This window comes from Notamacropus eugenii, chromosome 2 (genome assembly GCF_028372415.1).
Source record: "Notamacropus eugenii isolate mMacEug1 chromosome 2, mMacEug1.pri_v2, whole genome shotgun sequence".
Lineage (NCBI taxonomy): Eukaryota > Metazoa > Chordata > Mammalia > Diprotodontia > Macropodidae > Notamacropus > Notamacropus eugenii.
Window position 1 is genome coordinate 307,303,978 of NC_092873.1, and position 14,244 is coordinate 307,318,221.

Below are 14,244 nucleotides of genomic sequence, written 5' to 3' on the forward strand. Positions count from 1 at the left end.
AAATAAAGGAAAGGGCAACAACGAAAAATTGAGGGTGAGAAAGAAATTCTTGATGGAGATACAAGCAAGTAAGGGAGATGATTTACCACAGTGGTAGAGTATATACCTAAAAATGCCAAAGTATTTCCAAGGTGGAAATTCAGAGATTCACACACCCTCTTCTTTTCTTTTCTTCTTTGCATATTAAGATGTTTTCTATTTGTTGATATTTTAATGTTCATAGTAATAAAGAAAAATTAATAATGTGTGAGGTTCACAGCAATTTTGGAGACATTCTAATGTAGGTTAGTATATCACTTTCTTATGGTCAGTGGCTGGGTTTGCATAGTCTCACACTGCTTAGTAGAGGTTTGCCCTGTGGCCTCCATGGCTTTCTCTTCCTCCCTGCTCTGAGAATGTTAAGTCACTCTCCCTTTGTCTTCCTCTGTGACCTACAAACTAAAATGAGTCACAGGGGACAGAAAGAGATCCACAGGAATATGGGAACCCAAAATGAGAATTCCACAGGTTTGTATTCTCAAAAGGACGGAGAATTTAATGCCTTAGTGAGACTTCCAGTGCAAGACTGGAGTCCTGGGAGAGGAAGGGAAAAGAGAAGAAAAGGCATCTCACCACATTCTCCTGACCCAAGAAGGAAGAGAGAAGAGAAAATGAAACAGGGATTTAGCATTCCTTCTTACCAGTAGGAATCAAAAGAGGGCTGCTTTTCCCCTTGAGTTTCAGAAAGACATGAGGATCCCACTCACATGGCAAAGCAGTTCTGCTCTGGTAGATTCCCTGGCTTTTTCCCCTCCAGCATAGCTAGTGTAGTGTGGTGGTTAGAGAGAGGAACTTAGAATCAGGTAACTGAGGTACAAATCCTTCCCCTGATACTGATTAGCAAACAGGGTATCCCTGGGCAAGTCATTCAATCATCCTTATTCTTTAGATACTGATCATTTCTTTCCTTAATCCTTAAAATTCCCTGAGTTTTGCTGAACCTTTCTGCCTTCATTTCAGAAACTTTCTCTCTAGGCATAAGCATAAGAGACATTTAGAACTGAATTGTGCAAAATACCCATTGACAAAAATAAAACTGAATTGTAAAAGGAGACCAAGAAATGTATAGGCACATCTTTAAGCTACTCTATTTCTAGGGCAATTTTGAGAGCCTCTCAACGATTATGGATAGGGAAGGATTGATTCCCTCATTCCTAGTGGGGACCACTCCAGACTAGTCTCATTGAGTTGACAGCATGCAAGTTTTCAAAGAGTAGAGAGTGACTGGGAACCCCTGCCCTACTTTGGACACTTCCTAGCTGTAAGCTCATGGGACAATCAAGTAAACTCTCAGAATCTCAGTTTCCTCATTCACCAAATGGAAATAGCAATACTGCCTCTCTATATTTCACATGAGTTGTTGAGAGAAAAGTCAGTCTCTTGGAGACTTCAAAACCCCCTAAGAACGGATCCTCTGGAACAGAGGATCAAAGATTTCAAGCTGGGAGGAACCATAGAGGACATGACATTCAACAAGGATTCATTTTCCTTCCCAATCCCTTTCAAATCTCCCTTTGGATTTCTAGCAACCCTGTGCTGCAGGCAGGGCAGAGAGAAGAGGAGTACTGCCCACCTACAACCACCATTAATTAATAAAAACCAACAATGAATTATACACAGTCTTTACCAGAGTAAAGCTCTTTACAACGCGTAAGGCATATTCTGCTGCTCCTCTTATTTCTTGTCAGCCTTAGGACAGTCTTAAGGGAGGACCAGGAGAGAAAGTTTGAATGCATTGCCCAACTTCACCAATGAATGCCTGGTAGAGGCCAAATGGGAATGTCCCTTCATTTCAGAAATTTCCATGTGCATTAATGGATAGAATGCTGAGCTTAAAGTCAGACAGACTCCTCTTCCTGACTTCAAATCTTGCCTCAGACACTTACTAGCTGTATTACTCTGGGCAAGTCACTCCAGTATCTCTGCCAAGAAAAAGCAAAATGGAGTCACAAGCAGTCAGACACTGCCTGAAAATATCTCAACAACAACAATATATTAAATTTCTTCATAGGCGGATTGGAAAAAATCCCCACTATCCCATTCTTTTTGCATGGTCACCTAGGCACTATTTAAAGACCTCCATGGGAGAGAGAACAAACCACAGTTTGATGCAGTTCATTCCAGTTTAGACAGCTGTAATTGTTATGATGCCTCTCTTAATGTCAGGCACAAATTTAGGTCCTTACAAATTCCACCCCTTATACTTGGTTCTATCTTGGTGATGTAGACAGCACAAATCTCAACTCTTACAAAGGACAGACTCTCCCCTCCTTCCCCAAAACATGAAAGCAGATATCATGGCTGACATGGCTCTTCTCTTCTCCCCACTGACTATTCAAACTTCCTTCAAATCATCCTCTCGTGACTCTAGGCACTTCACATCATGGGTTGCCTTTCTCTGCACATTCTCCACCTTACAAATGTTCTTCTTAAAGTATGGAAACGGACCACAAGACTGCCTGGGAGCTCTTTTTAGATAAGAAATATAGGGACATTGCCTTTATTCCTGGGACTTTGCTTCTCAATACAGGGGAAGATAGGATTTCTGGAATCAACCCACTGTTTTAAAGTGAGTTGGCAGCCCAGTGAACCCACAGGGTTCTTACAGAACCTTTGTTGTCCAATGATGCCATGCCAATCTGATTGAATAAGAGAAGATCTCCCTCTCCTGAGCCCCTCACCCCAAAAGAACATTGAAACCACAGCAAAAAGATATGCCTTTCAAAAGTTTTATTCTGAAATCTGTCTTACAGTTGTTCAAGCAATACAGCAGATAATGAAAGGACTCTTAGGAAGAGAAGCCAGTATTCTCAAAGACATCTCCATGGTGAACAATCGTCTTACAAAAGTGCAAATAGCAAGAACAAGTGCCCAAAGCTACCACCAAATAATTTGAGTTAAACCCCACAGATAGGAATAAGTAATAATGGGGGAGAGGATCTCCTGAAATCTGGAGTTTGAGGAGATTGCATCTGCCTGTGGAATTCCAAAGCTGGGTCCATTTCCCTTTACAAGTCATTGTCCAAGGCCTCAGGACCCCTCAGTTCAGCTCCAGATCTTCCACATAGCTCTGAACCCAGGCATCACTGGGGTTGGCACACACCTGTCGACCTCTTTTGGTCTGGAACCTGGGCAGGGAGAGGAGGAGAGATGAGAGGTCAGGGAAGGAGAGATGTTTCTCTGTGTTCCCCCCATGTCCAGCACTGACCACTCCTTGTACATCTCTAGAGGGCCATGAGGAAGAATCCTCCCCACTAGCAACATCTCTCAGGCCTTCCTGAATATTAAGGTTCTCTCTAGAGACCTGTCCAGGGGGAATTCTCTCAGGAAGCCTCTCCTGGGCATATAATCCCTGTTACTTCAGTTTCTCCTCCCCCCTTGGGTCAACAGCTCCCACCTTGTTCCATGGAGAACCCAACCTTGGCCAGGATCACTTGGGAGACTTCAGGGCTTCCCCTGAGTGACCTCATTCATCCATTTCACCAATGTGCCAAATGGCCCCATCTCCCCTTGCCATCCTCTCTCCCTGGATCCCCTCAAGAAACTAAGTGGGTAGATACTCACACCACAGCTGGCTGGGAGCACAGGTTGCTGGTCTCAAAATAGTCTGTCACAAACTTTCTGGGGATCTGTTGGCTGACATAGGAGAAGCAGCAGGAGGTGGGAGGGTCAGAGCCCACTGCAAAGAAAAGGGAGACATGAGATTAGTAAGGTCATATGTCCACACCTTTCATTCTTTACCTGATGACTCCAATCCAGGGACATACTCTGTACTAGGCACACTGGGTATGTGATCCCTTCTTCTGCCTCATTCTGCTTCCCCCCAGTACCAGATATGACTCTCATTGTGCCTGCAGGATGATCAGACCTGTTGTTCCCATCCCATGATTTGTGGAAACCTGAAATGTGGGAGCTATAAGGGATATCAGAGAGCAGCTCATCCAACTCCTGCCTATGCCCAGGAAGCCAATTGCTGGAAGTCACTTGGGTTATTAGTGGCAAAACTAGAATGACAACTTAGCCAGACACAGAATCCAGTCCAGTGCCCACTCTCCTCTCTTGTCTCATCTCCATCTATCATTTAACCAGAATACACTGTAAAGGGCAGGTTAATATTTTCAAGTTCAAAGAGCACAGACATCCTTCCTCCTCCTGCTCCTGCCCCTCCCTTTTAGTCCTCCCCTTCCCCTCTTGACCCTCACAGATCTCTATCACCAGACCAGCCTCATCTCCTGTCAGGGTTCTATGCAGCCTATGACCATGGCCTGGGCACAGCCAGAGGGAAAGAGAAAACTCACTTACCTTGTACAGAGGATGCCAGAGAGCTGAAGGCCATGACCAGGAGGATGGAGAAGGCAGCCATAGAGATCTTCATGATCCTGAGAGAAGAGAAGGCTTGGAGGAGCAGAAGCAGGAACCTAGAGACTCTGGATGTCTGTGTTCTGTCTCTTGTGTGGTGCCCCTTTTTATAGGGGATTGTGGGAGTACCCAGAGAGAAGGAAGGAACCTAAATGGAGTGGAAATTCCCCTGGAGAGCTGGTGTCATGGTAGGAGTTCAGAACTGAAAAGGGAACCCAGGAAGTGTAAGGCTGGTGTCAAGAACTGAGGTACTTTCCCCCAGTGTGGCTTCTTCATGGGGGAAAGAGGAAGCAGGATGGAGAGAGGAGAAGTGTGCATGTGGTGGGGTGTCAAGACTGCTAAGGGGGAAGTGGCAAACTGGAGCTAGCACAGCGACAGATGAAACATATGTAAAGACAAATAGGAAAGAGAGTTTTGTGGATCATTGATATGAAGAAGTGATCTGCATGACCTTCCTGCTGCTTTGACATTGTAACTGCCTAGATCTTAGGCTTGTAGATTGAGAGGCAAAAGGGTCCCAGGGGTTTTAGTTGAACACTCTCATTTTCCAGCTTAATTAACTTCGACCCAAAGAGAAGTGATTTGTCCAAGGTCACGTTGGGAATCAGAAGCAGATCCTAAAAGTGTTCTCAGGTTTGCTGACTTCACAGTTTTATACTCAAAGACAATGGTCCATCCAGAGGAACTATCTGGGGTCCTTCAGGGGCAGTGCTAGACAAGTTTTGTGCAAATGGTGGCCATGAGCAAGCCAAAGAAATGAGGTATCCTGTTCCTAGCATATTCCTTCATCTGCTTCCTTGTGTGAAGATTTCAACACATTACATTTGTATCATTGTAAGGATACAAAAGATTTTAATATTGATCATATTCTATCATCTTTTCAATAACCTTATGAAGTAGGCAGGATTGGTATTTTTATCTCTAGGTTAATTAAGGTTCTTGACATAGAATGGATAAGGTCTTAGCCTTGAAATCAGGAAGACCTGGGTCCAAATGCCATCTCTGAAAATTATTAGCTGTGCAGTCTTTCATTTCACAGTGTTTCTGATCTATACTCTAAAAAGATAGGCAACATGGGACTCCCTGGGCGGGAGTGTATATATGATACCAGGACAGAGTAAACAACTATGATATAGACCATCACATCACTCCCCTCTCTATCCTTTCTCTTCTTTGTCCCATGATTAAACTGTTCTGAAGAACAAAACCTCACCTCTTGACACAGCCTTGCATTTCCTGGGCTCCTTTTTCAGTTTCCAACTCCCACCACACCACATGCAGCATCTTGGTGTAGATAGTGTGAGATGTTGGACTTAGCTTGTTTTCTCTATGGCTATTTTCCAGTGTTTCCAGTAGTTTGGGTCATATACAGAAAGCTCATCCAAGTAGGTGATGTTCTTGGGTTTCCTAAATACTCTGCTGCCATGTTCACTTGCTTCTATTTCTCACTGAAGTAAACAGAACCTGGAGAAAAACTAATAAAATGACTGGTGTGTTGTCAATAAAAACAAATTGGAATGGCTCACTAACGCTGATTACTACAATGAATGGTCCCTCCAGCTGAAGATGAAGTCAGTTTCATGCAGAGGTGATAGACTGGAGATGCCAAATGAGAAAGACATTCTCAGCTATGGGCAACCCCTTTGCTTTATTTCTTTATATAGGAGAACAGCTTTGAGGAAAACTAATAGCAAGGCAGAAATAGAAGAAATAAAGGAAAGGGCAACAATGAAAAATTGAGGGTGAGAAAGAAATTCTTGATGGAGATACAAGCAAGTAAGGGAGATGATTTACCATAGTGGTAGAGTATATACCTAAAAATGCCAAAGTATTTCCAAGGTGGAAATTCAGAGATTCACACACCCTCTTCTTTTCTTTTCTTCTTTGCATATTAAGATGTTTTCTATTTGTTGATATTTTAATGTTCATAGTAATAAAGAAAAATTAATAATGTGTGAGGTTCACAGCAATTTTGGAGACATTCTAATGTAGGTTAGTATATCACTTTCTTATGGTCAGTGGCTGGGTTTGCATAGTCTCACACTGCTTAGTAGAGGTTTGCCCTGTGGCCTTTCTCTGGTCCCATGGCTTTCTCTTCCTCCCTGCTCTGAGAATGTTAAGTCACTCTCCCTTTGTCTTCCTCTGTGACCTACAAACTAAAATGAGTCACAGGGGACAGAAAGAGATCCACAGGAATATGGGAACCCAAAATGAGAATTCCACAGGTTTGTATTCTCAAAAGGACGGAGAATTTAATGCCTTAGTGAGACTTCCAGTGCAAGACTGGAGTCCTGGGAGAGGAAGGGAAAAGAGAAGAAAAGGCATCTCACCACATTCTCCTGACCCAAGAAGGAAGAGAGAAGAGAAAATGAAACAGGGATTTAGCATTCCTTCTTACCAGTAGGAATCAAAAGAGGGCTGCTTTTCCCCTTGAGTTTCAGAAAGACATGAGGATCCCACTCACATGGCAAAGCAGTTCTGCTCTGGTAGATTCCCTGGCTTTTTCCCCTCCAGCATAGCTAGTGTAGTGTGGTGGTTAGAGAGAGGAACTTAGAATCAGGTAACTGAGGTACAAATCCTTCCCCTGATACTGATTAGCAAACAGGGTATCCCTGGGCAAGTCATTCAATCATCCTTATTCTTTAGATACTGATCATTTCTTTCCTTAATCCTTAAAATTCCCTGAGTTTTGCTGAACCTTTCTGCCTTCATTTCAGAAACTTTCTCTCTAGGCATAAGCATAAGAGACATTTAGAACTGAATTGTGCAAAATACCCATTGACAAAAATAAAACTGAATTGTAAAAGGAGACCAAGAAATGTATAGGCACATCTTTAAGCTACTCTATTTCTAGGGCAATTTTGAGAGCCTCTCAACGATTATGGATAGGGAAGGATTGATTCCCTCATTCCTAGTGGGGACCACTCCAGACTAGTCTCATTGAGTTGACAGCATGCAAGTTTTCAAAGAGTAGAGAGTGACTGGGAACCCCTGCCCTACTTTGGACACTTCCTAGCTGTAAGCTCATGGGACAATCAAGTAAACTCTCAGAATCTCAGTTTCCTCATTCACCAAATGGAAATAGCAATACTGCCTCTCTATATTTCACATGAGTTGTTGAGAGAAAAGTCAGTCTCTTGGAGACTTCAAAACCCCCTAAGAACGGATCCTCTGGAACAGAGGATCAAAGATTTCAAGCTGGGAGGAACCATAGAGGACATGACATTCAACAAGGATTCATTTTCCTTCCCAATCCCTTTCAAATCTCCCTTTGGATTTCTAGCAACCCTGTGCTGCAGGCAGGGCAGAGAGAAGAGGAGTACTGCCCACCTACAACCACCATTAATTAATAAAAACCAACAATGAATTATACACAGTCTTTACCAGAGTAAAGCTCTTTACAACGCGTAAGGCATATTCTGCTGCTCCTCTTATTTCTTGTCAGCCTTAGGACAGTCTTAAGGGAGGACCAGGAGAGAAAGTTTGAATGCATTGCCCAACTTCACCAATGAATGCCTGGTAGAGGCCAAATGGGAATGTCCCTTCATTTCAGAAATTTCCATGTGCATTAATGGATAGAATGCTGAGCTTAAAGTCAGACAGACTCCTCTTCCTGACTTCAAATCTTGCCTCAGACACTTACTAGCTGTATTACTCTGGGCAAGTCACTCCAGTATCTCTGCCAAGAAAAAGCAAAATGGAGTCACAAGCAGTCAGACACTGCCTGAAAATATCTCAACAACAACAATATATTAAATTTCTTCATAGGCGGATTGGAAAAAATCCCCACTATCCCATTCTTTTTGCATGGTCACCTAGGCACTATTTAAAGACCTCCATGGGAGAGAGAACAAACCACAGTTTGATGCAGTTCATTCCAGTTTAGACAGCTGTAATTGTTATGATGCCTCTCTTAATGTCAGGCACAAATTTAGGTCCTTACAAATTCCACCCCTTATACTTGGTTCTATCTTGGTGATGTAGACAGCACAAATCTCAACTCTTACAAAGGACAGACTCTCCCCTCCTTCCCCAAAACATGAAAGCAGATATCATGGCTGACATGGCTCTTCTCTTCTCCCCACTGACTATTCAAACTTCCTTCAAATCATCCTCTCGTGACTCTAGGCACTTCACATCATGGGTTGCCTTTCTCTGCACATTCTCCACCTTACAAATGTTCTTCTTAAAGTATGGAAACGGACCACAAGACTGCCTGGGAGCTCTTTTTAGATAAGAAATATAGGGACATTGCCTTTATTCCTGGGACTTTGCTTCTCAATACAGGGGAAGATAGGATTTTTGGAATCAACCCACTGTTTTAAAGTGAGTTGGCAGCCCAGTGAACCCACAGAGTTTTTACAGAACCTTTATTGTCCAATGATGCCATGCCAGTCTGATTGAATAAGAAAAGATCTCCCTCTCCTGAGCCCCTCACCCCAAAAGAACATTGAAACCACAGCAAAAAGATATGCCTTTCAAAAGTTTTATTCTGAAATCTGTCTTACAGGTGTTCAAGCAATACAGCAGATAATGAAAGGACTCTTAGGAAGAGAAGCCAGTATTCTCAAAGACATCTCCATGGCGAACAATCATCTTACAAAAGTGCAAATAGCAAGAACAAGTGCCCAAAGCTACCACCAAATAATTTGAGTTAAACCCCACAGATAGGAATAAGTAATAATGGGGGAGAGGATCTCCTGAAATCTGGAGTTTGAGGAGATTGCATCTGCCTGTGGAATTCCAAAGCTGGGTCCATTTCCCTTTACAAGTCATTGTCCAAGGCCTCAGGACCCCTCAGTTCAGCTCCAGATCTTCCACATAGCTCTGAACCCAGGCATCACTGGGGTTGGCACACACCTGTCGACCTCTTTTGGTCTGGAACCTGGGCAGGGAGAGGAGGAGAGATGAGAGGTCAGGGAAGGAGAGATGTTTCTCTGTGTTCCCCCCATGTCCAGCACTGACCACTCCTTGTACATCTCTAGAGGGCCATGAGGAAGAATCCTCCCCACTAGCAACATCTCTCAGGCCTTCCTGAATATTAAGGTTCTCTCTAGAGACCTGTCCAGGGGGAATTCTCTCAGGAAGCCTCTCCTGGGCATATAATCCCTGTTGCTTCAGTTTCTCCTCCCCCCTTGGGTCAACAGCTCCCACCTCGTTCCATGGAGAACCCAACCTTGGCCAGGACCACTTGGGAGACTTCAGGGGTTCCCCTGAGTGACCTCATTCATCCATTTCACCAATGTGCCAAATGGCCCCATCTCCCCTTGCCATCTTCTCTCCCTGGATCCCCTCAAGAAACTAAGTGGGTAGATACTCACACCACAGCTGGCTGGGAACACAGGCTGCTGGTCTCAAAATAGTCTGTCACAAACTTTCTGGGGATCTGTTGGCTGGCATAGGAGAAGCAGCAGGAGGTGGGAGGGTCAGAGCCCACTGCAAAGAAAGAGGAGGCATAAGATTATTAAGGTCATAAGTTCGCACCTTACATTCCTTAGCTTCTGATTCCATCCCTGGGATATGCTCAGTACTGGGCATATTGGGGTTGTGACCCCTCATTTCTCCCTTACCCTGCTTCCCTCCAGTACCAGGTGTCTTTCTCATTGTGTCTGCAGGAGGATCAGACCTGCTTTCCCATCCCCATAGGGGATAATTTGTGGAAACCTGAAATGTGGGAGCTGGAAGGGATGTAAGAGAACTCCCTATCTAATTCCTGCCTTTGCCCAGTAAACAACTTGCTGGACATCACTTGGGCAATTAGTGGCAAAGCCAGAAGGAGAATTTGGGCAGACTCAGAATTCAGTCCAGTGCCCTCTCTGCTCTCTTGTCTCATCTCCATCTAACATTTAACCAGTGTATACTCTCAAGGGCACAGTAATACCTTCAGGTGCAAAAAGCATAAATATCTTTTCTGCTCCTGCTCCTCCCCCTTCCCACCCTCACAGATCCCTATGATCAGACCAGCCTCATCTCCTGTCAGGGTTCTAATCTGCTTATGACCAGAGCCTGGGCATAGCCACAGAGGGAAAAAGAGAACTCACTTACTTGGTGCAGAGGATGCCAGAGAGTTGAAAGCCATGACCAGGAGGATGGAGAGGGCTGCCACAGAGACCTTCATGATTCTGACAGGACAGAAGCCTTGGCAGAGCAGAGCACACGCTGAGACACCCTAGAGGTCTGTGTCTCTGCCTCTTGTGTGCCCCCTTTTTATAGCGGTTTCTGGGTTTCTGGGTTTTTATAGTGGTTACCTTCAGAGAGAAGGAAGGAAACTAAAAGGAGTGAAAAGTCCAGTGGAGAGCTGATATCATAGTAGATGTTAGAAACAAAAAAGAGAGCCCAGGAAATGAAAGGCTGGTGTGAAGAACTGAGGTTCTCTTCCCCAGTGTAGCCACTTCATGGGGAGAAGTGTGCATGTGTTGGGGTGTCAAGACTGCTAAGGGGGAAGTGGTGAACTGGAGCTAGCACAGAGACAGATAAAAGAGGCAAAGACAAATAGGAAAGAGAGTTTTATTGACCAGTGATATAAAGAAGTGATCAACATGACCTTCATCCTGCTTTGACATCATAATTGCCTGGACCTTAGGATTGTACATTCAGGGGTCCAAACGTCCTGGGGGATTAAGTTGAACACTTTCATTTTACTGGTAAAGAAACTATGCCTCAGAGATAAGTGACTTATCCAAGGCACGTTGGGAATCAGAAGCAGATCCTGGAAATGTTCTCAGGTTTGCTGACTTCACATTTTTATACTCACAGAAAATAGTCCATCCAGAGGAACCACCTCAGGTCCTTCAGGGGCAGTCCTGGACAAGTTTTGTGCAAATGACCATGAGCAGGTGACCAGGAGCCGTGCAAAGAAATGAGGCTTCAGGCCTTGGCCCATCCCTCCATCTGCTTTCTTGTGTGAAGGTTTTAACACCTTATATTTATGTATCACTTTAAGGGTAGGAAAGATTTTAGCACTCATTATCTCCTATCATCTTTACAATACCTTTATGAAGAAGGCAGGGCTGGTATTCTTATTTCTAGGTTAATTAAGTCTCTTGACAAAGAATGGGTAGGGTCTTCTACTTGAAATCAGGAAGTCCTGGGTTCAAGAGCTGTCTCTGAAAATTATTACCTGTGTAATTTTTAACCTCACAGTACCCTTGGCCTTCACTCTAATCATATCATTTATAGAATAGTTGCTTTACAATTTCCAGTATTCTTAATTCCAGTATTCTTGTCCAAATTTTAATAACCATAAAATGATAGAGGCTTGAACCTTAGGCCTTCTGACTTCAGGCAGGGTTGGACAAAATCAGGGAGCAGACCCCCATGGGAGAGGAGGCAAAATGAGACTCTCTAGGGAGGATTGTATGTGTGGTACCAGGACATTTTTAAGTACTCAGCTACCATATAGACCATCACATCCTCTTTTATTCAAGGGAAATGAAATTGATGATAAAAAAGAGAAAACAAAACACGAGGGAAATGGACATAGGTGTGCATAATATGCTGTTATGTAATAGCTTCAGAAGTGGTGGGGCAGGACAGGCATGTCCTTTAATTTTCCTGAAATTTGTTTGAGATGTAACTTTCCTTTCCAGGTCTGGAGCCAGAAGAACTGGGACCAGATCCAGGATCTACCTCTCTACTAAAATATCCTGGAACCCAGTCCTTCTCTCTGGGCCACAGTTTCTGTAATTGTAAAAGGAGAGTGTTGGACTAGAAAGCTATGGATCCTTCTCCTTCTAAACCTACAGTCCTAAGATCTAGCAGTTATACTATCAAAGCAACATGAAGGCCATGCTGAATAATCCTTCAAATCAATAGTGACCAAATCTCTCCTTCCTATTTTATTTTGCATTTGTCTCATCAGTATCTGTTGCTCTCTCAAGTTTATCACTGTCTCTTCAGCACCCTTACGGTGCCACTGCACACACATCTCTCCCCTCTCCATCGACTCTTCTCTTTTCCCTGTGATGAAACTGCCCTGAGGAACAAAACCTCAGCCCTTGATTCAGCCTTGCATTTCCTGGGTTCCTTTTTCTGTTTCCAACTCCCACCATGACGCCTGCAGTTTCTCGATGTAGGTGGTTACTTTAAGCTTGATTTCTCTCTGGCTGCTTTCCAATGTTTCAGTACTTTTGGTGTGAAAAAAATACTCACCCAAGTCGGTGATGTTATTGTGTTTCCTAAACACTCTGCTGCAATGTTCACTTGCTTCTTTTTCTGAGTGAAGTAAAAAGAAGCTGGAGGAGAGCTAATGACATGAGTGGAGTATTATCAATGAAAACAAATTGGAATGACTGGAGGATGCTGATCGCTACAGGTGATCCTGCCAACAGCACTGAAGACAAAGCCTGATTCCTTCCGTTTGATGGGGAGTTGATAGACTGGAGATGCCAAATGAGTCAAACTTTTTCACCTCTGGCCAACATTTTTGCTTTGCTTGATGAAACTCAATCTGTTATCTAAGAGAATGGCTTTGTTACCAAATGTAGGAGAAATAAAGGAGAGAGCAACAATGAAAAGTTGATGGAAAAAGAAATTCTAGAAGAGGACACAAGCTAGTAAGGGAGCTGATTTCCTATTCCCAAATTTAATATATACCTCAATATATATTTACTTACATACATATAGTGTATATTAAATATATACTTAATATGTACCTAAAAACACCAACCTTTATTTGGTAGAAATTCAGAGATTCATACACAACCCTTTTTTCTATTCTTTCTATAGTGAAACGTTAATTTTTTTGATATTTTGAAGCTCATAATAAAACAAATTAATAATGTATGAGGGTCACGGCAATATTGGAGACACTCTGACATAGGTTTAGATATCTCTCTCTCATGCTCAGCAGTTGAGTTTACAGAGTCTAACCCTGCCTTAACAGAGGTTTGCCCTGCAGCCTTTCCCTGGTCCCAAGACTTCCTCTTCCTCCCTTTGCAGTATCATAAATCATTCCCCCTTTTTCTCTCTCCTTGTTCTACTACCTAAAATGAGTCACCGAGGACGTGGAGAGATCCAAGGGAATATGGAGATCCAAAATGGGAATACCACAGGAATATGTCCTCAAAAAGACAGAATTAAAGGTTTAATGGTACAGTAAAGTCAAGAAACATTTTAACTAGACATCCAGTGCAAGACTGGGGCTCTGGGAGAGAAAGGGAAAAGAGAAAGAAAAACTGTCTAGCTACATTCTCCTGACCAAGAAGGAAAAGTGCAAAGAAAATAAGATTGGGATTTAGCATCCCCTCTTTTCCCCTTGAAATTCAGAGAGAAATGAGGATCCCACTCACATGGCAAGTCAAGTCTGGTCTTGTGGATTTCATCCCTTCTCCCCTCCAGCACAGATAATATGATGTGATGGCTAGAGAAATGAACCTAGAGTCAGGGAGACTGAGATTCAAGTCCTGTACCTGATACTGAACTGCAAACAAGGTGTCTCTGGGCAAGTCATCCAATCAGCTTCATCCTTTAGACACTGACCTTTTCCTTCCCTAATCCTGTAAATTCCATGAGTTTGGCTGTACTTTTCCCCTTTCATTTTAAAAACTTTCTTTCAAGGCATGAGCATAAGACACTTTCAAAAATGTATGGTGTAAAATATGAACTGAAGAAAATAAACTTGAATTGTTAAAGAAAACCAAAAAAAGTACAGACATATCTTTGGATTTCTCTGGTTTTTTTCTGGGGCCATTTTGAGAACTCCTCAGATTTTTGGAATAGAAAAGGATTGATTCACTCTCATTCCCCTTGGGGACCATTCCAGACTAGCTTAGTAGAATTGTCAGGATGCTGGTATTCAAACTGTAGAGCAGTGTAGGAACCTCACCTTGGACACTTCCTAGCTAC

At 43.2% G+C, this 14,244-nt stretch overlaps 2 protein-coding genes across 2 annotated transcripts; both read right to left on the reverse strand.

Moving 5' to 3' along the window:
- Nucleotides 1-2,754: 2,754 nt before the first annotated feature.
- Nucleotides 2,755-4,610, reverse strand: LOC140527743 (C-C motif chemokine 4-like). The gene is made up of 3 exons (XM_072644895.1): nucleotides 4,342-4,610; nucleotides 3,604-3,718; nucleotides 2,755-3,167 (listed from the first exon to the last, which is right to left on the reverse strand). Exons 1-3 carry the CDS (start codon nucleotides 4,412-4,414, stop codon nucleotides 3,080-3,082), a joined length of 276 nt encoding a protein of 91 aa, XP_072500996.1. The 5' UTR covers nucleotides 4,415-4,610; the 3' UTR covers nucleotides 2,755-3,079.
- Nucleotides 4,611-8,870: 4,260 nt separating this feature from the next.
- LOC140527744 (C-C motif chemokine 4-like) lies at nucleotides 8,871-10,610 on the reverse strand. Its single transcript, XM_072644896.1, has 3 exons — nucleotides 10,444-10,610; nucleotides 9,720-9,834; nucleotides 8,871-9,283 (listed from the first exon to the last, which is right to left on the reverse strand). Exons 1-3 carry the CDS (start codon nucleotides 10,514-10,516, stop codon nucleotides 9,196-9,198), a joined length of 276 nt encoding a protein of 91 aa, XP_072500997.1. The 5' UTR covers nucleotides 10,517-10,610; the 3' UTR covers nucleotides 8,871-9,195.
- Between the last annotated feature and the right edge of the window lie 3,634 nt (nucleotides 10,611-14,244).

Bases quoted from the DNA above. Each gene is read 5' to 3' on its own strand.
- LOC140527743 (XM_072644895.1), bottom strand. From the start codon at position 4,414: ATGAAGATCTCTATGGCTGCCTTCTCCATCCTCCTGGTCATGGCCTTC. The intron at 3,719-4,341 runs GTAAGTGAGTTT...TTTTCTTTGCAG, and splicing joins TCTGGCATCCTCTGTACAAG to TGGGCTCTGACCCTCCCACC. The intron at 3,168-3,603 runs GTGAGTATCTAC...CTCCCTGCCCAG, and splicing joins TGCTCCCAGCCAGCTGTGGT to GTTCCAGACCAAAAGAGGTC.
- LOC140527744 (XM_072644896.1), bottom strand. From the start codon at position 10,516: ATGAAGGTCTCTGTGGCAGCCCTCTCCATCCTCCTGGTCATGGCTTTC. The intron at 9,835-10,443 runs GTAAGTGAGTTC...CTTTCTTTGCAG, and splicing joins TCTGGCATCCTCTGCACCAA to TGGGCTCTGACCCTCCCACC. The intron at 9,284-9,719 runs GTGAGTATCTAC...CTCCCTGCCCAG, and splicing joins TGTTCCCAGCCAGCTGTGGT to GTTCCAGACCAAAAGAGGTC.